The sequence below is a fragment of the Felis catus genome, chromosome A1 (genome assembly GCF_018350175.1).
Source record: "Felis catus isolate Fca126 chromosome A1, F.catus_Fca126_mat1.0, whole genome shotgun sequence".
Taxonomy (NCBI): Eukaryota; Metazoa; Chordata; class Mammalia; order Carnivora; family Felidae; genus Felis; species Felis catus.
Genome location: NC_058368.1, coordinates 235,542,627 through 235,566,954, shown reverse-complemented (window position 1 = coordinate 235,566,954; position 24,328 = coordinate 235,542,627). Strand labels below are relative to the sequence as shown.

At 49.8% G+C, this 24,328-nt stretch overlaps 1 protein-coding gene across 1 annotated transcript in view; it reads left to right on the top strand.

Annotated features, from left to right (window-relative positions):
* Nucleotides 1–24,328, top strand: part of ADAMTS16 (ADAM metallopeptidase with thrombospondin type 1 motif 16) — a 161,608-nt gene that overhangs the window by 45,583 nt on the left and 91,697 nt on the right. The window contains exons 4-9 of the mRNA XM_023239735.2: nt 984–1,242; nt 4,324–4,523; nt 6,090–6,173; nt 8,877–9,036; nt 10,113–10,218; nt 17,843–17,980. Coding sequence (XP_023095503.2) covers nt 984–1,242; nt 4,324–4,523; nt 6,090–6,173; nt 8,877–9,036; nt 10,113–10,218; nt 17,843–17,980 — 947 coding nt within the window. The remainder of the gene's footprint in view (nt 1–983; nt 1,243–4,323; nt 4,524–6,089; nt 6,174–8,876; nt 9,037–10,112; nt 10,219–17,842; nt 17,981–24,328) is intronic.

Genomic DNA, 24,328 nt, shown 5'->3' with positions numbered 1-24,328 from the left:
GCTCTGTGCTGAAAAGCTCGGAGCCTGGAACCTGCTTTAGAGTCTCTCTCTCTCTCTCTCTCTCTCTCTCTCTCTCTGCCCCTCCCCTGCTCATGCTCTGTCTCTCCTTCAAAAATAAATACAAACATTAAAAAATTTTTAAAAAATATTTGTCACTCTAAAAGGTAAAAAGCAGTCCCTCAATTTTGCCTCCTTTAGAATACTTTTAGTGTTTTTGAACACTACTTTTGCTCTACAGATGTCTTTTAGTGTTTTTATGAGTTAGATTTTTCCTATTTCCGTAATACCTTGCTTAGAAAGGCCTTCCTGCTACCCTAAGTAAATTGTCTTGTGCTTTCCTCTGGATTAATTAAAAAAAATTTTTTTTATGTTTATTTGAGAGACAGAAACAGGGCATGAGTGGGGGAGGGGGGGAGAGAGAGAGGGAGACCCAGAATCTGAAGCAGGCCCCAGGCTCCGAGCCGTCAGCACAGAGCCCGATGCGGGGTTCGAACCCATGAACTGTGAGATCATGACCTGAGCCAAAGTCGGATGCTTAACCGGCTGAGCCCCCCAGGCGCCCCTCTTCTGGATTAATTTTAAATTGCACACTTCTACACCAATGTCACATCACAGTCAAGTTTGAAAGGAGTTCTGCAAATGACTGTTAGGCTTGCAATTTGATCTTGTGTGGGACCCTCCCCTCCCCCCGCACCCACACTCACATCTGAGTCTGTGTTGTGCACGTGAGCTCTCTCCTCCATGATCTGGGTTAAAGGAACCCCCGTTCGTGCGCTGGGAGCCCCCTGTGTTCCTGGAGTCACGTCGTGGAGCTTGTACGAGGATGCAGATGGGAAGAGTTCAGGGTCTTTCCCGTCCTCGCCCTCAGCCACGGGGGAGGAACAGGTGCTTGGGAAGGAATGAGACAGAAGTGATGCTGGCATCCCGGACGTCGTCTGGTCAGGAGGTGTAACCGCCCTTTCTTTCTTCCTCTCTGTTTCCAGTCGGGCATGATAAGAACACAAGAAGCCGATTACTTCCTGAAGCCGCTTCCTTCCCAGCTGGCGGGGACACCCGGGGACGCCGCCGGGGCTGGGCCCCCCTCCCACATACTGTACAAGAGATCCGCAGACGAGCGGGCTCTGGGGGCTCCCCAGGCGGTCGTGACCCAGAGGGATCGGGAGCTGGGGACCCCGCACCTTCACGGCGGCTCGACCCTCCAGCACCCGCAAAAGCAGCATTTCTGTGGCAGACGCAAGAAATGTATGTAAGGGCGATTCTTTGCGTGCGTTTAACCTTTCGGGCATTTACGTGCGCCCACGAAACGTTCAAATGTTCTTGCAAGTCGTCCGGCCGCGAGGTGGAATCAGTGGGCGGTCCTCGCCGGACTTACCTGTTGGTTCCATCGTCTGTGTGTTCCGTTTGCAAACGCCCCTCGTGGGGGACGGACAGATAGCGGTGGGTGTTTTTGTTCCCCAGACCTGTTCCCTGGGCAGGTGAGATGACGTACCGCCCAGAAATGCAGAATCCCCTGGAAGTCTTCAAAGGGACCCTGGCATGTCTGCTCAGTAATTCTGTGGTTTGGAGGTCTAGATTTATGAGAGCCCACATAGTTTTCTGCGAGGTAATTTATCTCCGTACATGTTTATATATTTTACGCCACCGCATCAAAGGGACGGGCTCCACGTGACGTAATTCAGCTGTCGTTTATCACCAGCGCTTTGTGGAATCCTTTGTTGTGTGGTGAACGCCTCAGAGGTGATGTGATATTTGCACTTCACGTGGGAGCCTCTCGCAGTTCGGTGTTGTCTGCAATTGTCCTGGCTTCCCTCACCTTCCCCTCCAGCACCACTTTGTTAAACTTGCCCCCAGTGGGGCTCTGCGAAGCCCGTCTTCCCCTGCCGGTTTCTTTGGCTGCTGTGCCCGGCACCCTAAAACAGAGAAGGTCGCGCTGCAGGTGGAATAGAGTAGATGGCCCCAAATCACTTGGTTCTTACAGCGGCACAGAAAGTACCATTAAACTGTCAGCACCTGTGTATCATCTGGACCCCTGTTATCCCGTGAAGAAAAGCCTGATTCTATGTTCAAGTGAGAAACTCAAGTCCAAATCGCCTAAGTCGGTGGGCTCGGTCCGCAGGAAGAGTGGGTCTGGGGACGGCGAGAGGTGAACGGAGTCTGAGAAAGTCGGGGAGACCGAGGTCGAGGGGTGTCAGAACAGGACGCACTGGTCAGCATCAGCTGCTCTGGCTGCGTAGACAGGGAGAAGCGGGGGGGGGGGGGGGGGGGGGGGGAGGTGGCAGGGGATGGGACCGGGCAGGGTCGGGACCAAGAGGCGGGCCTCAGGCACGGACAAGGTCAGAGCCAGAATTCGTGCCGGCAGGGCTCGGTCCGGGACGGATCCTGTGTCAGGGACAAAAAGCCAAGCGCCTGGATCCTGGCAGGGCTGTCCTTCCCTCTTCGACAGGCCACACTAGGGTTCAAAGCCGATGTTGTAGCGGGCCCTGAGAAAATCCAGCGGTGTGGACCCTGCTGAAATGAAGGGGGGTCATCAGAGCCGTGCAGGCCAGTGACGCCTAGGGCACAGCTCGGCACACAGTGAAGTCATCCTGTTTGCCGTGGCTGTGCCTGTGTGTGTGTGTGTGTGTGTGTATGCGTGTGCACCTGTGTGCTGCCTGGACGGGCTCTTCAGAATCTCGGGGGCGGGGGGTGATTGGGGCAGGGCAGTCAGTCATTTGGAAACACTGCACAAGAAGTTTTTTATCTGAAAAATGGGAGGGAAAAGTGGCTCTTGGTTTTCATAACAGAACTAGAGACACAGAGTGCCACAAAATGCCTCTTAGAAGACATTAGTGACCCTTGTGGTGCAGTTCGGTTTGCCAGATATTTCCATCCCTTCCCTGCTGGGCGCATGGCAGTTCCGTGAGCGCTTGGTGGCCGAGTGGCGGGCGGGCACAGGTGACACGCGCGGCTTCCGGGCTGAAGCATTTAATTCTCGGGACCTCCGCTGTCTGCGCCTGGATCTTTCCGTGTTGCTCGTGGGGCTCTGGATGTGCTTGGAGGAGTCCCAGCCTTCTGGCTCAGTGGGGTTCGCGTTTAATGAAGATTTTTCCCATTAGAGTCTCCGGCTCAGAAAATGAGAATTTTTTTTGGCGCATGTTTAGGCACCTGTGGGAAATGGCAGTCACAGGCAGATTGATTTGCTTAAAATCAATGGTAAGGATTAACCTTGTGCTCTGGGACCATGCTGCCAGACGGGACACCCCGTCTTTGACACTTCGTAGGGAGGGGCTGCGAGCAGGTTGCTCCGTGCCTCCCCTGTGCCTCGGTGGCCCATCCCTACCCGGAGCCTATCTCTACGCCAGTAGAGAGAGCTCTGCGGGTGGAGTCAGGCCTCTCTAATTGCATCAGTGTCGGTGGCATGCGATTGGTGCTTTAAGAACTTTGCCAGAATCATTATTAGCTTCCACAGGGTTCATTTAGGTTTGAAAGTATCTTAGCAAAGAGAAAATATGCGCTAGATGTGGGTACCAGCCAAAAAAACATGGCGTCTTCTGGCGGTGCGGTCCACGAACAGAGTTGGCATGGCTTTGAATTAGTGCCACCCATACATGTGGGTGTTTTGAAGTCCACTTTCACATGAAACGACTCTAACCACATTTTCTGGGGCGTCCGCAAAGCTGACTCATTTTTAACATAGTGTTAGCTCCCTGATTATAAATGCCCAGACGATTTTTAAACGGGGCCAAAGGGACAGAGTGTATTTTGTCTTGTAATTAAGCGAGGTAAATATTTATGGTGCTTTCTAGGAAATTCGGCTCTGCAGTGGAGTAGATCTGTGTCACCAAGTTCGTAAACCCATTTGAAACACGACAGATAGACCAGTGACGCGTCCAGACTTGGGAATGACCTTTAAAAAGAGGCCATTAACATTTTTCAAATATGACAACGATGCAAGGCACCGCGTGGTAGCCATCGTTCCGCTTTGTGGTCCGTAAGTCTCGTGCGGAGCCCGTCTGACGCATCTTTACGCGAATGGTCTTTGAACATTGTGCTTCTAGAGACAAGCACGTGAAAGCCAAAGTGCCCTCTCTTTTTGTTTTAAGTCGGGGCAAAATTATAGAGAGGTAGACCTAGCGATGGTTTCCATCACACCTAGGTTGTATGAACTTCACTTTCATGCAAGTTTCGCGTTAACGCCGGTTTTGTGTCACAAAGTCGTGAGGGTGACGTGGCTCACGTCGTGCACTTTCGTTGTGAAAACCCAGGGTGGGCATACCCAGTTCCACCGCTGGTTTGGGGTGACGACTTTTGCTTTCGTTTCTTCCCGGAACATTCCCTCCGTAGACATGCCCCAGCCTCCCGAGGGAGACCTTTTCGTCTTGCCCGACGAGTATGCGTCTTGCTCCAGGCACAAGCGCTCTCTTCTCAAGTCCCATAGGAACGAGGAGCTGAATGTGGAGACGCTGGTGGTGGTCGACAGGAAGATGATGCAGACGCACGGCCACGAGAACATCACCACCTACGTGCTGACGATACTCAACATGGTAGGAAGCGCCTTCTTGTCGAAGTCGTGTGTGATCCCACCTGATGGGCGTGGGTCTGTGTCTCAGGCACAAGAGATGGGTTTTATCTGTGATGAGCCCTTCACTCTTCACATGCTCCCGTCAAAGAGCCGTGTTCAGAACTCCAGAGAACAGACTGGCCCTCTCTGCGAGCGGGCAGCACGGTTTGAGGGGACCAAGGTCTTCATTTACCAGAAATCTGTACGAGGACCCCGAGACAGTTCAGCGCAGTAAACCTGCCTGTCAGCATTGTGTGTGATTTTATTTATTTTTTTTTAATTTTTTTTTCAACGTTTATTTATTTTTGGGACAGAGAGAGACAGAGCATGAACAGGGGAGGGGCAGAGAGAGAGGGAGACACAGAATCGGAAACAGGCTCCAGGCTCTGAGCCATCAGCCCAGAGCCTGATGCGGGGCTCGAACTCCCGGACCGCGAGATCGTGACCTGGCTGAAGTCGGACGCTTAACCGACTGCGCCACCCAGGCGCCCCATTGCGTGTGATTTTAGATGCCGGTATAGAAATGCCCATCTCCTTAGGAGCATTAGTGTTTAAGTATCGAATATGCATTATGTCATCTAGAGGCAGAAAAGCATCCAACCCTGTAGACTGCCATCCCGGGTAAACAGTCCCGTGTCCCAGATCGGCAGCTTGTTGTAACGAGGAGCAGCGACGAGAGGCATCTAAGCCCCACTTGGGTGGCGGAGACTCAGTGACACCTGGTTCACGGAAGACAAGATCTTGGGTCGCCTGAGTGTGTTTTGAAAATTAGTGGGGATGACAGTGTTTTGAAAACACGCTTTCTGTTCCAGCTCAGCACGTGGGTATTCCTGCTAGCATCCCTTCCGGCCGCCCACCCCACGTGGTTTCTCATCCCCCAGGGGACGGAGGGGGCAGTGGCATCGAGACACCTGCCACTGCGCGTCCAGGGGCTGAGGACGTCAGGGCTCTGGTTTGTGCCAACGTTGCTTCTGTTTTGTCGAGCCGTTCCAGTATTCTGCACGTCGGTGCCGAGCCAGCCCGAGGGGCCCTCGCTCGTCACCCTGAACAGCCACCAACGTCTGCTGTTGTCGTACCCCTTGTGGGCACCTTTCCTCGGCCATCTTCTTTCCACACTTAGGCCTTCTCTTTCTTGGATCTTCTGGGTCTCTTCCCAAGCATTTCTCTTGGGAGCTCCTCCGGAGGCCCTCCCCGGGAAAGCAAGGGGAACGCATGCCCCAGCCGTCATCGCTAGAACGCTCTGTTGTGTCCACCTGAGAGCTTTTATCACCTCGGAGGCTCGTAATACCCTCAGTGGTGTTCCATAAGAGGCAGAACCTGCCTCCCCAAACTTCAGCTCTTACAACCAGGCACTAATGATAAAGATTTAACGATTGGTCTGCCTGGCCATGAGAGATTTCTATACCTGTCTAGCAGTATAAGAAAGTCAGCATTGACTTTGACTGTGACTGTGTCACAAGACCACAGGGACCGGCCTTCACCAGCAGGACTCTGGGGGCTGGGGGAACGTCACATGTGGGGACTGACGGGGAATGCCTGTCTTTTTCAGGTGTCTGCTTTGTTCAAAGATGGAACGATAGGAGGAAACATCAACATCGCAGTTGTGGGTCTGATTCTTCTAGAGGAAGACCAGGTATTCTGTCTTTGAAACCAGCTTCTTTTCTCCCAGAAAAATGAATGTAAAGCGATGCCCCATTTTCCTTAATGGGATCATTCTGTGGATTCCTGACTTTCCTTTCCCTCGGGAACAAAAAACGTTTAATGTTTTGTGTCTCACGCAGGGAGTTTCTCATCAGTTCCCTTCATGATGATTTGAATTTTGTGTGTGCGTGCACGTGTGTGTCTGTGCACGTGGGTGTGTGTGTGAGTGCAGAGGTGGTAAGGACTATTTTTAGGAGGCTTATTAGAAAAGTAGAACAGGAGAACTGCCTTAAATATATGGGTGGGAAACACTGGGGAGACAGTGGAAAGTGCATCTTCAGCCATGTCCCCACCGTGAGCTTTTAGGGTCCCAGGTGGGACTGAGCCCTTTCTGCGTGTTGCTAGAACACCAAAACCGCCCTCCCACCTGGCAGTGAGATAGTACTGTCAGCATTTTGTTTTACTCTGTCCCCTCCCAACTCCTAAGACTGATCGCGCTCACCCCCACTGCCTTGGGCCACAGGGTTGTATTTTCGTAGAGTCTGGATGTCAAGTGCATTTCTCTCATTGCATACAAACACCGAATTATGCCGGACCTTGGTCACTGTGGGTAAAAGTATCTCCTTTGCCTGCGTTCCAGAGTCCCTGTGTAAATGCACGGGTGGGCCCTTCAGTTCTCAGGGACGTTGCGTATGAACGTTTTGTGGCACAGCTAATGGGGGTGTCTCAGCCTTCCAAGCCTCCCCCTTCTCCTTTGCTTCATGCTGATGACGGACTCCGCCTAGGAGGAGAGAGCCCTGCACCTTGCTGCTATCTTAGCAGGGTCTCCTGGTAGCCCCAGTTTTCTTATTTATAAAACAAAGAATTTTTTTTTAGATGAAACCTAAGACCGTTCGTAAGACCTGAGATGCCTCCAGACTGTAAGCTTCTGGGGCATTTCTCCTGTTCTGGGCAGAGTGGGGGGGCCTGCGTGGGCAAACCTGTTTCTAGCCGGAATGGTCAGAAAGATACAACTGCATTGTCTTTGTGTGAGTGAGCGTCTGGGGTGGGGGTGGGGGGGGTTGCAGAACTGGCGGGGCGTCTCAGGTGACAGGTTAATTATTCCTTGTATTAAATCGTTTTCACCTTGGACTTCATCCAAGCTGCAGAGAATAAGCGAGGTTATCTTTTGATCGTACACCTGTGTTAACTTTGATGCAGGCAGTGTTCCTGGAAATTAGCGGCTGAAGAATGTGAGGCATGTCCCAGTGCTGGTACACACACAGCATTTAGCTTAGCTGGCTTTGACTCTCCGGAAAGACAGTATAAGCAAGGAAGGAGAAAACCTATTCAGTGACTGAGAGACACGGAATTTAACCCAATATCTAGTCATGAATGCTTCTCCCGAGTTGTTCTGGAACCGAGCTGTTTAACCTGGCTTTCTGTGACCGAGCCACAGGAAAAAAAAAACAGCGTCCCAGTAAATACTTCAAATAACTCCGTGCAGCCTTCTCTGGTAGTTCCTGCTCCACCCCCGCCCCCAACCCTGATTTCTGAATTTCCCAGGCGTTCGGGTGGCCTTCACGCTAATATTGCACTGTCGCTCTGTGAGAACGTGGTGTATGTGCATAAGGTGGGATGTATCCTGCCCAGTTTCGTTCTAGTTCCAGTCTGTCTTCTAGAAATAGCGCTTTACCCATTGACCGGACCCTCCTCATAAGCATGTTGCTTTGGTAGGGAAGTGACTTGGTTTAACGCTGTAATAATAAATGGCTAAGAGTGAGTTATCAGTTGGAAATCCCACTCGCCCAACTGGGTTGTGAAATCAGCTGTCTGGGTGTGTTTCCGTGCATGTTCAGAGTCGCAGAGAAATGATTCTCTTGCCTGAGATAATTTTACAAGGTGTTTTACAAAGACTTTGATGCAGACGTTCATGCACACAAGTAGTCTTTCTTGGGGCATTGAAAATGCATTCAGGGTCAGCTCAGTGCCTCCCGGCCGGGTCTGTGCAAAACTACAGAAGGGAACGGAAGCGTCTGTCCAGAATCCGTGCAGGTTTTTTTTTTAAAATTTTTTTTTAACATGTATTTATTTTTGAGACAGAGAGAGACAGGGCACGAGCAGGGGAGGGCCAGAGAGAGAGGGAGACACAGAATCTGAAGCGGGCTCCAGGCTCCCAGCTGTCGGCACAGAGCCCGATGCGGGGCTCGAACTCACAGACAGTGAGATCATGACCTGAGCCGAAGTCGGACGCCCAACCGACTGAGCCACCCAGGCGCCCCTCCGTGCAGGTTTTATACAAGCCACCGGCCTTTGCATGTTACTCCATGAAACAGATGGATTAGTTTGGAGACCATCCCGATCCCTCTGTGTCTTTGAAATCTGAGGGGCGCCTGGGTGGCGCAGTCGGTTAAGCGTCCGACTTCAGCCAGGTCATGATCTCGCGGTCCGTGAGTTCGAGCCCCGCGTCCGGCTCTGGGCTGACGGCTCAGAGCCTGGAGCCTGTTTCCGATTCTGTGTCTCCCTCTCTCTCTGCCCCTCCCCCGTTCATGCTCTGTCTCTCTCTGTCCCAAAAATAAATAAAAACGTGGAAAAAAATTTTTTTTAAAAAAGAAATCTGAGTTAATGGTAGGCCGCTGTGATGGCAGAGGGGTAACAGGTGCATTGTAAGGCGTTTTCTCTCTCTCCTCATGGAGTCTTGGTCTGTCTCCCGCAGCCGGGGCTTGTGATAAGCCACCACGCGGACCACACCTTAAGCAGCTTCTGCCAGTGGCAGTCTGGCTTGATGGGCAAAGACGGGACGCGCCATGACCACGCCATCTTGCTGACCGGCCTGGACATATGTTCCTGGAAGAATGAGCCCTGCGACACCCTGGGTAAGACCCTCCTGTGGAATCTGGAGGAACACGCAGGTGCCATACTGAGCCCGAGTGGAGAGAATAGATGTGCTGCCCTCTAGGCACTCTGGCCACGCATCAAAGTGTACGTTGATTCGCCAAGTGATTACTTCCTAAGGAAAAGTCCCTTACAGATTCAAGAACTCCTGTCTTTTCTTTCTAATTCTTCATTTCTTCCCGGGATCTTATTGAGATAGAACTCAGCAGAAAGAGGTTCATCGTGACTGCTCGTTGCTGAAAAGGCCTGCTTACAAGGCTGGCCTCTGAGAACCAGGGTTCCCACCACCGTGCTTGATGAGCTGGCCTGCTGTGTCTACACTGCTTGCCCAGATAATGGGGCTTACGCGGCATGTCTGCCTTCCTTCTGGGAGTCCGGAGTTTGGGTCCATGTGCCAGGCTGGGGTGCTATGTGATCAGCCCCGGATAAAACCCCTGGGCCCTGGTCTCTGATGAGACAGCCACAGGTAGCTGGGGGGAATTAGGTGTGTCCTCTGTGGATCCACCGGGAGAGGGCTGTGGCAGCTCGTGCCTGGTTTCTGCCACACCTCTCCCCATGCACCTGTTCTCTTGGATGGTTTCGTTCTCATCCTTTGCTATCCCTATGAAACTATACCTGTGAGTTTGACAAAGCCTGAGTCCTGTGAATCCCCCCGGCGAGTCCTTGAACCTGGGCTGGTCTTGGGGACCTCCTGATGCACCTACACCGTATAGCACTTTTTTATTTGGGCTTTCTAGAACACAGATGTTTATAGACAAATGTAGAAATTCTCCGTCTGCAGTGAATCCCCTTTTCTCCTTGGCCCCTGTTATCGTAACCTGTGATGTGAACACCACTCAGAGCCATGAATTGTTTTCCATGCGGAGAGAAGATCCCTCCCGCTCACGTTGCAAAGAACCCTTAATGCACTTGTCCAAGAGTGTCCCAGATTTCAGCACACGCAGGTGCGAACCACACTTCTGGAAAGGACGGAGGGCTCATACACCTATACAATACACCCTCTTTATGTTACTGCAACAGTGCTGCTTTATATTCCTTTGATGTCTATGTCCCGCAGGATTTGCGCCCATCAGTGGAATGTGCAGTAAATACCGCAGCTGTACTATTAATGAAGACACAGGGCTTGGACTGGCCTTCACCATTGCCCATGAGTCTGGACACAAGTAAGTGCACCCGTGTGGGAGACTGAAACCCAGGCTGTTTTCCCTAGTGGACAATTGCCACAGAAACACTGATCATTGAGTCGGGTCTGTAGGGGCCTCACATATATCCGGTGAGAATGTCACCGACAGGTGAGACGTGCTGTCCCTTAGGTACTTGTTATGTTTCTGTTTTGGTGCCTGGCTGTGCACAGTCGAAAGCTGTGGAAATTCCCGCGTTCCGGCCGTCCTTTCTCTGCTCTTCCTTTACGTCTCGTACGTGCGTGTACGATTGCGCACACTTGTATCAGCCCCCTCTCCTCCGTCCTGTTCTGAACTTGAGTCCTGTGCACGGCTCTCCTTCCCCGGTCGGTTCCTACTGGGGGCGATAGTGACAAGGCCTCGTATTATCAACTAGTTACCCTGGAGTTTTGCCTCCTTCCATCCCTTTTGTAACTTGCAGAGATGTTAGTTGATCAGTGCCCCAAGCAGAGTTTGGGGAGGGCAGCTCGGACCAGGCGTTGGACCTGGTAGGAGCTGGCCCTCTGCCCACATTCCCGTACGCCCAGCGTTGTCGGTTTTGAAATGGGACGGCGTCCGGAGTGAGTGGTGAGCCCGGGGCTTGGACAGACGGACGCCGCTGCTGGATGGCAGCACTTAGCAACAGCTGGCATCTTTCTGCACGAACATTTTACATTTGTTCCTGCACAACAGAACATTCCCATCAGTTACTTACAGCAACCGTCATTCGTAACTAAGGTTTCTTGGGCTAGTGATTCTGTAAACTGCCTCAGGTCAAGGCATCCCCGTGAGGGTTTTGTTCCTTTATCGAGGCCCACGTGCTGCACCTGCTGACTTCCTGCCCTTGCCCCCATTAGCGTGAGCACCGGCAGTGGGAACACAGGTGTCTTCCTGCTGAACGACGGCTCTCCCGGAACTTTCTCCCAGAAAATGCACAACCAGGAATTGTCATTTTTCTATTTTTTTTCACGTTCACCCTGATTTTACTTGCAAATCACAAGATCTGCAAAAGGCAGTGTTTGTGATTCAGTTGTTGTAAAACTGACCCCTCCATCCCATTAGAGGCCATGCCCTCTCGACCTGTCCACAGCGTCTGTGTGTGTGTGTGTGTGTGTGTGTGTGTGTGTGTGTGTGCGCGAATGCATGCACCTGTCTTTAGTGGACCCCCACGGAGCCCTGCACACTTGGCCATGTAAACTGATGACCTGAAAATGAAGCTTATATCCTGCTTCTGATCCCTTCACCATTATAGGTAATGATTGACTTTTTCAGTACCTGGAAAATTGCCCCTATATTTTATGAACCTTTCAGTTAGGTCATAATTGTGTTTTGAATAGACTGCTAGAGTTAAAACTTCAAAACTCTCATTATTTTAACGAAATGAGGCTCTTGCTGTCCCCTGAACCATACCTGAATTTAATTAAACCATCCAGGTAAGAAATATTTAAGTCAGCGAGGGCTGAGCAGCTCAGTATTAGATGAGCAGCCAAAGCACGCGCACTGGCAATGCCCGTAGATGCCGGTGGGTCTAACAAAAGGTAAACTGGGTCCGTCTGAGACTCATCTTCAGTGTCAGCAGGGATCAGCGTTTCCTTTTTTTTTTTTTCCTTAGGAGTCAATTAATACCGCCTTTCATCACTAGCACCGGGTCAAGATGGAGAAAGTACTTTTTTTCCCAAACCAGATAAAAGCTTTTTAATTGCAAGTGGGACTCTGGATGGGAGGAGGGAGATGGGCTGTAGGCTTGGATGAAAGGGAGTCCCGCTCCTAATAGAATTAGCCTCCAGGAAACTGTCCGCCCCTTCTGGAGCACTGGACATTTAGAGGACGTCACACAAGAGACAGGAAGCGGGCGCTCTGAACTTCTCGTGTGGCCGGTGAAGTAGCTTCTGATCACATTGAGGAAATAGGAAATACACCCAGGAGATGTGCAGAGGAGCTGTGTGTGCTGAGTGGCAAAACGAGGGACAGTGATAGGAACAGTGGTAACAATCACGGCAGTGGCAATGGTAGCACCTGCTGTTTGTGACACTTTTTGTGAAATCTGCAGAGCGATTTCACATGCGGCTCCAGCCGTGGAGACCACTGGGGACACTCCTGTCTCCGCTGCGCCAGCGTGGCAGGTAGATGATGCTGCGTGTTCAGCAGCTGTGAACGGATGAATGGACAGAATGACTCAGGGAGGCGCAAATAGACGAACGAGGAGTATCTCAGATGAGTCATTTGCTGCGGTGACGACATCAAACGGGAAAGGGCACGGCAGGGCTCAGTGATCTGACTCCGTGGATTTTCGTTAAATTGAAAATGTACACATTTCTTCAGGTCATTTCTTTATTAAGTATTACTCCACGGAGAAGAATTACAGCTTTGGTACGTGGATCCAACATCATAACGTAAAAAGCACGCCGGGCAGTGAGCTCCGTGCAGAGTCAATTTTTTGAGTTCTGTAACCTTAAGAATTAAAAAGCAGTTTTATATCTATTAGGACTTTTTAAAAATGTTTATTTATTTTTGAGAGAGAGGGAGAGAGAGAGAGAGAGTGCAAGCAGGGGATAGGCAGAGAGAGAGGGAGACACAGAACCTGAAGTAGGCTCCAGGCTCTGAGCTGTCATTACAGAGCCAGACATGGGGCTCAAACCCATAGACCGTAAGATCATGACCTGAGCCGAATGAGCCACCCGGGCCCTCCCCCACTTTTTTTAGGACTTTTTAAAACATCCTGTTTTTACTTCTTCAGGTTTGTTTATACTCAGAGGACATCGCTGAGGTTGGAGGAGTGCTGTTTTCCATGCCTTTCGGCCAGATGGTCTAACCTCTAACTCCAAGAAAGATCTCAGTCACTGTCCAGCCCATTTTTCCTACTAAGTTCAGTTATTTTCTTCTCAGGACATGTTCTGGATTATATCGAGGGATCTGTTCTATACACAGAAATGGCCAAGAACCTGTGTTTGGATTTGTGTTGGAAAGGGAGAGACGGACACAGCAACCGGAAGCGAGGGTGTGTGTTCTCCTTTAGGACGTGCGATTGAGTCGGGTTTGCTCCTAATCCGTGGCGTAGAGTGAGTTTCCTGGTTGGACTCCATCACTTGGCATAGGACGTGTGGTTTGCTAGATGCAGGTGTCGAGAACTGGCACAGACACGTAGAGTGCTGAGCTACATGGTTTGGAGAATATGTCGCCTGAATGGCATGGATCCATTTGGAAAATCCTCACGTACAAAGGAAGTCGTGCCATTTGAGGAGGAAGACACTGGGCCTGGGATTCCGGATCCACTGGGCTTCTCCCACCTCCTGGCAGTGACCAGCGTCCATCGCACGGTCTTCTCTTACCTAGGTTTCCATCTGCAAAACCGAGAGAGTCTGTGAGATCCTTGGCACGCGTGTGCAGGTGCAGCTGAAGGTGTATTACATGATCTGAGCATCCCTAGCCTACAACACAGGCTTAAATGCTTAACTTGCATTATCATTTCAGACCATGGAGACGGTCCTCAAACATATTTGCTGTGCTTACGAATATTTGTGAGGGGCACCTGGGTGGCTCAGTCGGTTAAGCCTCTGACTCTTGGTTTTGGCTCAGGTCATGATCTCCTGGTTTCGTGAGTTTGAGCCCTGCATCGGGCGCGGAGCCTGCTTGGGATTCTCTCTCTCTCTCTCTCTCTCTCTCTCTCTCTCTCTCTCTCTCTCTTCCCCTCTCCCACTCATGCTGTCTCTGTCTTTCTCAAAACTAAATGTTGAAAAATTAAAAAAAGAAGAAGTGTTCACGAGCTATCGTTCTGTCGCCCGTCTTCTCCCGCATGTACTGACTTTCACTGGTCACAACGTCCACTCTGCCAGCAGAGCCTTGTGTAGGATTCCACGGAAAGACTGGTAATCCACTGCCTCCAAGAGTCTTAACAGAAAGGCAAAATAGACAAGGCGTGCAAGGGTCGGGCCACATGGGGTGTAGGCGTGGCAAGAGACCAAGTCAGGGAAGACCGGGGGAGTCGAAAGAGGCAGAATCGGCTCGCTACCGCAATCCGTTCCAGCAGGCTAGGCTGGTGAGGTTAGATGCCCTTTTGAGCATTTGATGGTGAGGTTGAAACCGCCCCGAGTTGTGGCCGGGTGCTGTCATCAACCTGAGCCCCTACCGCTGGGTCAGGGAGGCCCCGAAGATTCTGAGGGTTTGTAGAACATCAAGGCAACAGCTCCTTTAAGATCTCATCTGACCCAGTGATTGTCAGACTGTCCCCCAGGGAGCCCAGGAAGGCCAGAGGGTCATTTCTCACCAATTTTATCTTTTGTTCTTCCTGAGACTTTTTTTGTTTCTGTATCCAAAGGGCGTTTGAAACCTATTGACCTTTGGTTGAACACGCACACACGCGCACACACACACACACACACACACACACGTCATATGTATACAAGTAACATCTCGCTATTGAGCAATTTTACCAAGACCAACATTTGAATCCGGGAAGTGGGTCGAAGTTACGAGTTTTCCTTGTGGTATGTGTGGTACCAGATCTTCTGCGCAATTTAAGAGCCAGGTTTTATTACCCCCCTTATATGGGTGAGGAAACTGAGGCTTGGTGACTTAAGTGGTTTTTTGAAATCCCAACGCTTGTGAATGTCAGGGCACGACCCCGATGGAGGCCTCCGCCTCCACAGCCCACACTCTTCTCGTTGTTTGATGCGCCCTGGCCCCTGAGACCCACCTGATGCCCCATCCATGCCAACTCTTCCCGTCTTGGGTTGTGCTTCTTGAAAAGTCCACATCAGAGCTCGAGACCCTGAGGTCCACCTGTGGCATATTGCACCAAGGGTGTGATCGAACCATCCAGATGACATTGGCCCGTGGCTACTTCGAGGGTTTCTTGTTGCCTTAGCTACTGCTGTCTGAACAGCCCGAAATAATGAGCAAAACCTCTCACAATATTGGGCTTTTCATCATCCTGGGTGTAGCATCACTAATGAGGAACTGTGTGCTTGCTGATGTAATTGAATCACTCAGAACATACCGTAGGAGGCATTAAAAGCATCTCCCGCCGGAATATAAGTCTCAAGTCCGTTTTAATCCGAAAGTAGGTTTACATCTGGGTATTTGGGTTGGTGTTTGGGCTGGAAGGTTGGTCTTTGTTCATTCAACAGACATCAGTGGAGAACCTGTCATCAGCTAGTGAGTGCATTGGCCTGGGGCTAAGCATGGATAAGAAGAGTGGATGTCCTTAAGAAACTTAGAAGCTAGTCCGTAAGAAAGAAAAAATATGTTAATAGTTTTAATGTATGGGGTGAGAAAAACTTTGAATAAGATACTGTGGTTCACAGTAGCAAAAAGAAAAATGTCTGGTATGTATAACTTAATAGTAATTATATTTCTTGGTTGCCAAATACCAATCTTATCTTCAAAATGCGTTCTGTGCATCCTTCCATGACTTCATTAATGTTCATATCAAATGCGATCACCGTGTGGTACTTTCATGCTAACGTGCTGGCATCCATCACAGTACAAGATATGGGCACTGCACTACTTGGAAAAATAACCCTCCCATAGTGGGGCTCGCAGTGGGGTTTGAGAATCCATTCTAGAAAGAGTCATTGAAAATACCTTAGATGAAAAAGTTGAAGACGCACATGTCCCCAGACCAGGGATGTTGTGGCTTTTATTTCCTTAGCAATGTAGGCAGAGGGAAAGCAGATTTATCTGGGGTACCTACTGGACCACGACACATGTGTCTGCTTCATAGTCGGGTCAAGGGCCGGCGAGGGGAGGGCACTTCGATGGTTCGTTTTCATCACGTTCTCCCCAAGGCAGCCCCCCCTATGTGATTACAGTCTGAATCCTTTTCGTAGCCATAACACATTTCCTCTGCTATATGGTTACCCTGGCCTTGATTGATTGCTTTTAATAGAACTTGAGAGGATGGGTGGAGGCTGAAATGACTCCCATCTGCATCACCCTTGGTACTGAGCAGGAATTTTGCAGAAATTCAACAATGTTTGCACGCCAGATTTCCTTGGCTACGCCCTTCAATCATGCTCGCGTTACACTCTTGCATGGGTCCCGCCTGGGCTCTGAGGTCAGGAATGTCACGTCCTAGTCCTGACCCTGAGACCGTGGGCATGGCTCTCTCCAGTCCTCAGTCTGGCTGCCACGACGCCGTACCCACCTTGCAGGCTTTCGGCGAGGTCTAAGTTAGAAAATACAGAGAACGCGTTTAATACCCTGTTTGAAAAATAGTGAGTGCTTACAAATATCAGTTGTTCTTTTTACTGTTAATATTAAATCTCTATCAGCAAACCAGTTAAGGGGGAAGATGGGTCTTCAGCCTCAGCAACAAGGGCAGATTCCCCGGCCCACTGTGGGAGCCCGCTTCCCCAGGGTTCTGGGTCTTCTGTCCCTGCTGCCCTGCCTCCTCTCATCGTGGGATCCTTGGTGGCAGAATGTCCCCAGATTCAGCATCCATCTCACCCTCCTTTGCTTTGTCCCCTTCTTTTCCCCTTTGCCCTGTACCCCATTCATGCGGAACCCCATTATCTAAGAATCCGTACAATGATTTGGCAGGTCCCAGACATTAATAGCCAGCAGTGGCTTGATTCTCTAAGAATATGTTTGCCCTAATGGGAAGCCTTCGGGGTCATATGGAGCTCCAAGTCGCCCAGGCTTTCTTCCCAACACGATTAGTCATGCTGTCCTGCGGTAGGTGAAGACGGTAATGTGAGACTCTTCCAAAGAGCCAAAGCTCTCGGAGGTTAAGAAGAAGAAGCTGACCTGGTGGAGAGAGATTGCTTCGGTTAATGGGATGCTTAGAGGCACAGGGCTAGCGTTTGCACAAGTGACAGTCATGGGATGCCAGTTGGCATTGTGCAATCAGCGCATCCATAAAGGAGCCTATTAAGTGTTCCAAGAGCCAAGGTAGCTTGACAAGTCCCCCTGTATTAAGTTAGGACTGGAGCCCCAGAGTGATCTGGTTTTTGGTCAGGAGGAACGGGTACATTCAAACAATTCCCACAGGTAAAGGCAGCCAGAGCCACCCACTGGGGTTCCACGGCCCTCCTTCCTCCAAAGGGATGTAGGGAGTGCGGTCGAGCACCGTCCAGCCGTGACAGCCCCCAGCAGTGGCCTGAGGCGGAGCAGCCCCGGATGGGAGCAAGGACGAAATGTCAGCACCACGGGCAGCTGCACCAGGCGGTCAGTTCTCTAACTGTGGGAAGCACCCAACTCACCTGGGGAGCCTCCGTTTGTATTTCCCGCAAACATCTGGGAGTTCTCAAAATCCCTGGTGAGCAGAAAAGAATGCGGAGAGAAGAAAGCAGTCCAGGACGGTTATCAGCTTTATCAAGATCGAGTGACCTGCCCTCCATACCCTCCTTGAAATGCTTCCTCGTAATTAAGACCTCTGCCTTTAGCAGGCACATCCGTTTTGGTGCTTGGTGTGCACTTTCAGAACAACTCACCGAATGGCAGTCCTTCAGGAAAGGTCTGTGAATACGTGGGTAGTCTCCACAGCTTGGCTGCACAGACAGTTCATTTCGGCCCGACCGGCATGCAGAAGTGGAGGCGTCCACGGTGTTGACGTGTGTTTTTGTAGAATATAGTGGATCATCGGCACTGTTCTGTGTTTTGAAGGAACCATTTCTGTCTCTCGCAGCTTTGGCATGGTCCATGACGGAGAAGGCAACATGTGCAAAAAGTCGGAGGGGAACATCATGTCCCCTACGCTGGCAGGACGCAACGGGGTCTTCTCCTGGTCACCCTGCAGCCGCCAGTATCTGCACAGATTTTTAAGGTAGGAACTCCGAGAGCTGGTCGTGTGTCTCTGTGTGGCCTTTGGCGAGCCCTGCCGGGTCAGCCTCATTCTGTCCAAGCAGCCCAGGGGTGGCGGTTCCCATTTGAAGATGCCACTTGGCCAAGAAGTTTGCCAGACACTTCCTTAGAGCACCGAGTCTGGCAGGCTTAACCCGACGTCATTTGACCTTGAGGCTCAAGGAAACCCAGGGTGCTTACCAAATCAAAGTATTTGTCACCAACGTTTGTTTTTTTTAACTTCTCACTTCTGTAACTAACCATTTTGTATTCGTGAACAGAAAGACCTGTGCGCACGATTATAAAGTACACGCAACTTGCGTGCGCACGTACGTGTGTGTGTGTGTGTGTGTGTGTGTGTGTGTGTGTGTGTGTTTCTTTTTCCACAAACTACATTTCTTATTAGGAGGGGAAACTTGAGTATATATACCTTAGCTTGGCTCTAAATTCCTGTAATTTTAATAATTATTTTTGGAAAGTTTTACTATAGTGCTAATTCATCTAGGGTCTAGAACATTGGGGAAGCAGGGTTTGACCCCCTGAAAAAGAGATAGTAGATTTTAAGTGTTTTAGAGAAAGAAGGGACTTTAAGAAGCAGCCTTAGTTGGCTAGTAAGGCTGGATCTCCCCCCAGATCTCAAGACTTTGAGTTTGGAGTTTGGTTTTACCTGTTAACCCTGAGCGTACTTCTGACTCAGAAGGTCGTGCGCAGATCAGCAAGTGTGCTGTGTGTGGTCATGCAGAGAACGGGTCCTCCCGCCCTGTGGTCTCCCCTTCTTGTGGGGCCTAGTTGTCACCGCAGCTGGTGGTGACCGGAGCAGGACAGGGCCGCATTCCTGGCAGCGAGAGCGCAGCTGATGGCCCGGATCGCACGGGGTGGGTAAGGAATGTCGTCTCCCCACGTGCTCTGAAGGAAAAGGGCATGACGGTGAAAGAGAGGGCCAGCTGAGCTCAGCAGCGGCCCCGGCTCCTGCCACAGGGGAAGTAATGTGGGGAAACAGAGTCGGGAATGGAGTCTAGGCATTTTGGCCCCTGGCCCTGGCCTCGCTCTACTGATCCCAAGAAGCCTGGAAGCAAATAGCCAAGGAGAAGCAATTCTATTGAAATCATGGCTTCTCTCCTTTTGTTTTTATCTCCACAAAATTAGTTGGTTCAAATACTAAAAAGATGAGGGAGAGCCTTTGTTTGGAAAGTAGCTTCTGGGGCGCCTGGGTGGCTCCGTGGGTTAAGTGTCCAACTCTTGATCTCGGCTCGGGTCATGATCCCACGGTTCATGAGTTCAAGCCCTAGGTTGGACTCTGCACTGACAACACGGAGCCTGCTTAGGACTCTCTCTCTCTCTCTCTCTCTCTCTCTCTCTCTCTCTCTCCCTCCCTCTCCCTTTGCCCCTCCCTTCGCACTCTCTTTCTCTCTCAAAAATAAATAAACGTGAAAAAAAAAGAAAGTAGCTCTTAACTCAGTGAAGACAACTCATCTCTGACCACCAGCACAGGCTGCTGGCACGCGGGCTGGAGAGTGGAGGTGCCGTGTCCATCTGAACCCCCAGTGTCCCTTGTCTTCCCTTGTGAACACACTCTCCTGGGACCCGGCGGTGGCCCCTGGAACAGACTGTAGTCGGATGTTTTTGTCCCTCCTAAAAGTTACCCCACTTTCCACCTTCATCATTTCTTTTTAAGTTTTTAATGTTTATTTATTTTTGAGAGGGAGAGAGAGAGTGGGAGCAGAGAAGGGGCAGCGAGAGAGGGGGACACAGAATCCGAAGCAGGCTCCAGGCTCCGAGCTGTCAGCACAGAGCCTGACGTGGGGCTCAAACTCACGGGCTGTGAGATCATGACCTGAGCCGAAGTCGGACGCTCAACCGACTGAGCCGCCCAGGCGCCCTGACCTTTGTCATTTCAAGAACGTTATTTCCCTGGTTCTGGGAAGCATTGCCTCGGCTCAGCAGAGAGGGCACGCGTGTTCATCACACAGAAACATATTCTGTTTTTCCAGACACATGGAAGGCTCGCGCCCGCTCTCTGACAAGCACACCGGCCCTCCACAACCCACTGATCCTCGTCGAGGAGATACGAAGCGTGTGCTTCTTGATTCCCAAAATGCATCCGTGCTGGCAGGAGATGGGCTGCCGTGTTTAGTTCTCAATTAGATGCGTTCACATTTCTGAGATTCAGCATGGAAGGTATATTCTTGGCAGAAGGTAGCCGCCAAAACCACCTTCCTGTAAGACTTGGGAGCAGGTCATGACAAGAAAACAAACAAAAAATAATTAGAATTGACAGTCGGCTGAAGAGGAAAAGCAGATGGAAATAAAAAATGAAGAGGCAACGCGAAAACACACAAATATGTCAGTCTTAAAATGCATGCTTAGGCTGCGCTATTGAAGCTTGAGATTGGGCAAATTTGGTCTTTCTAGAAACCAAAGCAAAAAAGGAGATCAAATCTATTTCCTATTAACAGAAAATAGGGCAAATGGTGATATTTCAAGGAAAGCAAAGCTTTTGCCAGCGCAGAATTCTTTTAAAAAGATGACACTGTGTGTATATATATGTACACACACACACACACACACACACACACATATGTATATGTGTATGCTATGTAAAATATATTACATACTCCTAACTGATTATATGGCATACAGTGAGTGCTTATAAATGTTAATAGACACACATGACGAAGACGTGGATAGGAAGTGGTTACCTGTGCACGCGCTTCCCCACGTCACCTGATGACCTCCCCCTTTCTACCGTCCTCTGGAACCCCCGCTAGAGGGGGTCCATCCTGGGCCTGTCCCAGGCACCAAGACCACATGCTCTTACCTTTCCCGTTTCTGCCACACCATGATGCCAGCAGGTGAACAGGGGACACGTAGCTGCAGGGTGCAGGACCCACATCGGCTCGACCAGAGTTGGTGGAAGAAAAACAGAATGGTGACACCCAAGAACCACCAAGTTAGCGGCCAGAGTTTGTAACTGATGCCCGTTCCTACAGTCAAAACTGAGAACTAGTTTTTCCGAGCCAGGGATTAAGGGCGAAAGTCCGAGGTTCCTGTTGTGCCCGATAGACCCCGTTCAGGTTTCCCCCGGCCGCTCTGGCTAGCTTCGATGAGCTCCTTATCTTGGGTTCTAGGTTTTCTTTGTTGTTGTTTTTTTTCCCTCTTTCTCTCTTTTTCTTGTTATTTTTTTGATCAAGCCCCTTTTCTTTCCTTTTTATTTTTCCGTTACGTAAGTGACATCATCTAGTTTATATAAGCACACCATCGGGTGGGGTCACATGGGTATTTCTTTCCGTTGGTACCCCCAGTTTGCCCCTTGTCTCAGACTGCCCCCCACACGCACGTGGAGCTGTGAGCCCACGGCTGGTTTCCCTTTCTTGCCGTCTGTTCATTCAGTTCTCCAGATGACCTTGCACGACTCTTCTGAGCCAGCATCCTGACTAACAGCCTTCAGCCTGGGGTCCTTCCCCCTATCCGTCAACGTACTTAATGCCTACCGGAATGATGGCCGCCTTCCGTATCTTATGGCCCCCACAAAGAGTGAGAATTTTGTGGAGAAGATCCGTCTCCTGGTACTATAAATCTGCATTCCAGGAAGATACGCTTGATCATTTTTCTTGTATTTCTATTACCGAAAACAGTGTGGTCATTATTCTCCCATGGGGGTCGTTCTGACATTTGCTGTTCCCTGTGTGGGGTCCTCATAGGGTCGAGGTGGGGATTGTTAGCATGGTTTGTGGCTCTGTCTGACACCGGTTCAGATTTGCTTGAGGTGCGTGTAAGTGTGTGTGTGTGTGTGTGTGTGTGTGTGTGTGTGTGTGTGAAGAATTCTGCTTTCCGTCCTAAAAAAGGGCATGAACTTAAGCTCACGATGCTCTTATTGGTATTAACAAGGGAAATTTGTAGTCTTCTGTATCACAAATCTTCCCTGTAATTTTCTAGATTATTTTTCAAAATGTTATAGCTTTTTCATTTTAACGGTGATGATGAAGATAAACATTTTTGATTTTTTTTGAAACAGTCTCGGACAAATATTGGGAAGCCACGGATGCGAAGTCTGGGTGTGCAGTGAGAATCGGCATCGTAAAAGAGTCCAGATAAAGTTTTTAAGCTGCCAAGCAATATAGGAGATCTCGTGGAAGGGAAATTGTTATATGCTTAGGGAACAATTGTTTTGATGACATTAGATATGGGCTGTGATCTTCGAATCAGACTGTGACCCTCGGAGGGGTTGCCAAGAGTCTGGTTCAAAGACATGTTTGCTCGGGGAGCCCAGGACGGTTCGATGTCTGCTCAAGTGTGCTCATTTGTTTTTGTGTCCACCAGTAAAACCCTTGTGGGGCAATTCCGTAATAAACCTTTATTTGCAAGAACTCTGCTAATTTCTCTGGGCCACATGATTATAAACAGATATGCAAGATTACACACGTCACCCATTTGTTTTCTTGAAAAGTTACATTTTCCAAGAGAGCCTCCCGTTGTCAGATTCACCCAAGCTTTCTTTTACTTGGGGTGACCAGTCGTGAATCAGACACGTCTACACTGTGTTAACAGTGGTGTCTTATTGGTTTAAGGAATCGGAGACTGACTTCTTTGACATGTTTGCTGACTTCCTGATTTCCACGTAATCACGATCCTGTTCTCTGCCAATTGGGCAGCTGTTTGGATCCGATCCCAGCAATGAGTAAGGACAAGTGGCTAACTTATAAAGATGAATCCACTTGCCTTTATTAGCAGTCTAGCATTTGGTATGTGGAAAAAATATATAATAAAGGACCTCGGCTGGTCTGAAGTTGTCAGCGCAGCATTTCTCCACAGTTGGTAGTCAAGAAGGACAGATACGTGTTTGGAGTAAATTCATCGACCTAGTCAGTGAAGTCATGCGTCATTTCCTGTGAACGGACACAGACCTCATCCCATGTACTCATGTCTGCGTCTGGGAGACCTAGGATTAGGGACATTTTAGCTCATTAATTTAGCTTAATGACAACGGGGACTCATCTTCCATGTGCTTTTTAAAAATGTGAATCCTTTACTGCAGACCTGTGAATGTACCTCCCCTCTGACCCTATGAATCCCAGTCAGTCCATGGGAAAGGGGGCCGTCACTGGGAACCAGGAGTTTAAAGGATACATGGATCCCCTTCCATACCCCATACCCCCTCTGTCAATGAGAAGGTTTGATTTGACCTGAGAGCCCATTAAGCATACTTTTGGGTGTGATGGAAAGGATGCACTTCAGTTCACATCTTGCTCTGCTGTATAACGTTTGTCTTAAGAAAAACCAAGCCACAGCTGTCCTCAGTTTCTGCAGGAAGACGGGAGAGCAGGCACTGCCCTGTGACAGAAAGAGCAGCAGAGGGGATCAGAGCTCAAATGCTGATCGCGGCTTTACCAGTCGTGTCTGGGAAGGTCTTGACCTTGGCAAGTAATAGAATCTGTTCCAAGGGCCCCTGTTCCCGACTTGGACAAGGAAGAGAGACGACCATGAGATCTCTCAAGCTCGTTCACCTTTTATGGCTCGTCAATCAGAGTGGGAAACGGACTTTGAAATACCACTGTGGTATCTCTGACCTTGCCTTGTTTTTTTACTAACATTATTTTTGTCGTGGTTAAACAGATATATAGAAAAGCACAACATTATGAGGGTTCCGCTCAGTGAAATTTCACACAGTGAACGTGGCGCTGTACCTTCTTCTCAGATCAATGTACAGAGCTCAATATAATAGCCAAGACGGGAAACAACCTGTCTGTCGTCTGTCTACAGATGAATAGCTAAAGATGAGATGTATGTATGATGGAATGTTATTCAGCCATGAGAAAGATGAAAATCCTGCCATTTTTGACAACGTGGTTGGACCTTGAGGGCATTATGCTAAGTGAGGGAAGTCAGAGAAAGACGAATACTGTGTGATCTCATTCATCTGTGGAATCAAAAAAAACAAACTCATAGCAACAGAGAGTGGAGAGGTGACCGCCACGGTGGGGGTTTGGGGACATTGGTGAAGGTGATCACAGGTACAACTTTGCAGTAAGATGCGTGGGCTCTGGGGGCTCTTGTGCGCGGCATGATGACTAGAGATTGATGTACTCTATGTTTCACAGCTGCTAGGAGAGTAGACCTTAAAAGTCCTCACGACACATGCTCACAACTCTAAATACGTGGGGTGATGGATGTGGTAACTAACCTTTATAAAAAGGCACAAGACACAGTGACTACCCCAGAGATAGCCCTTCCCCAGAGATGGTCATTCTCCCGATGCAGGACACCATAGACTGGTTTTGCCCATTTCTGAACTCCCTATGAATGGAATCATGAGCTATGTGCTACTCGGCGT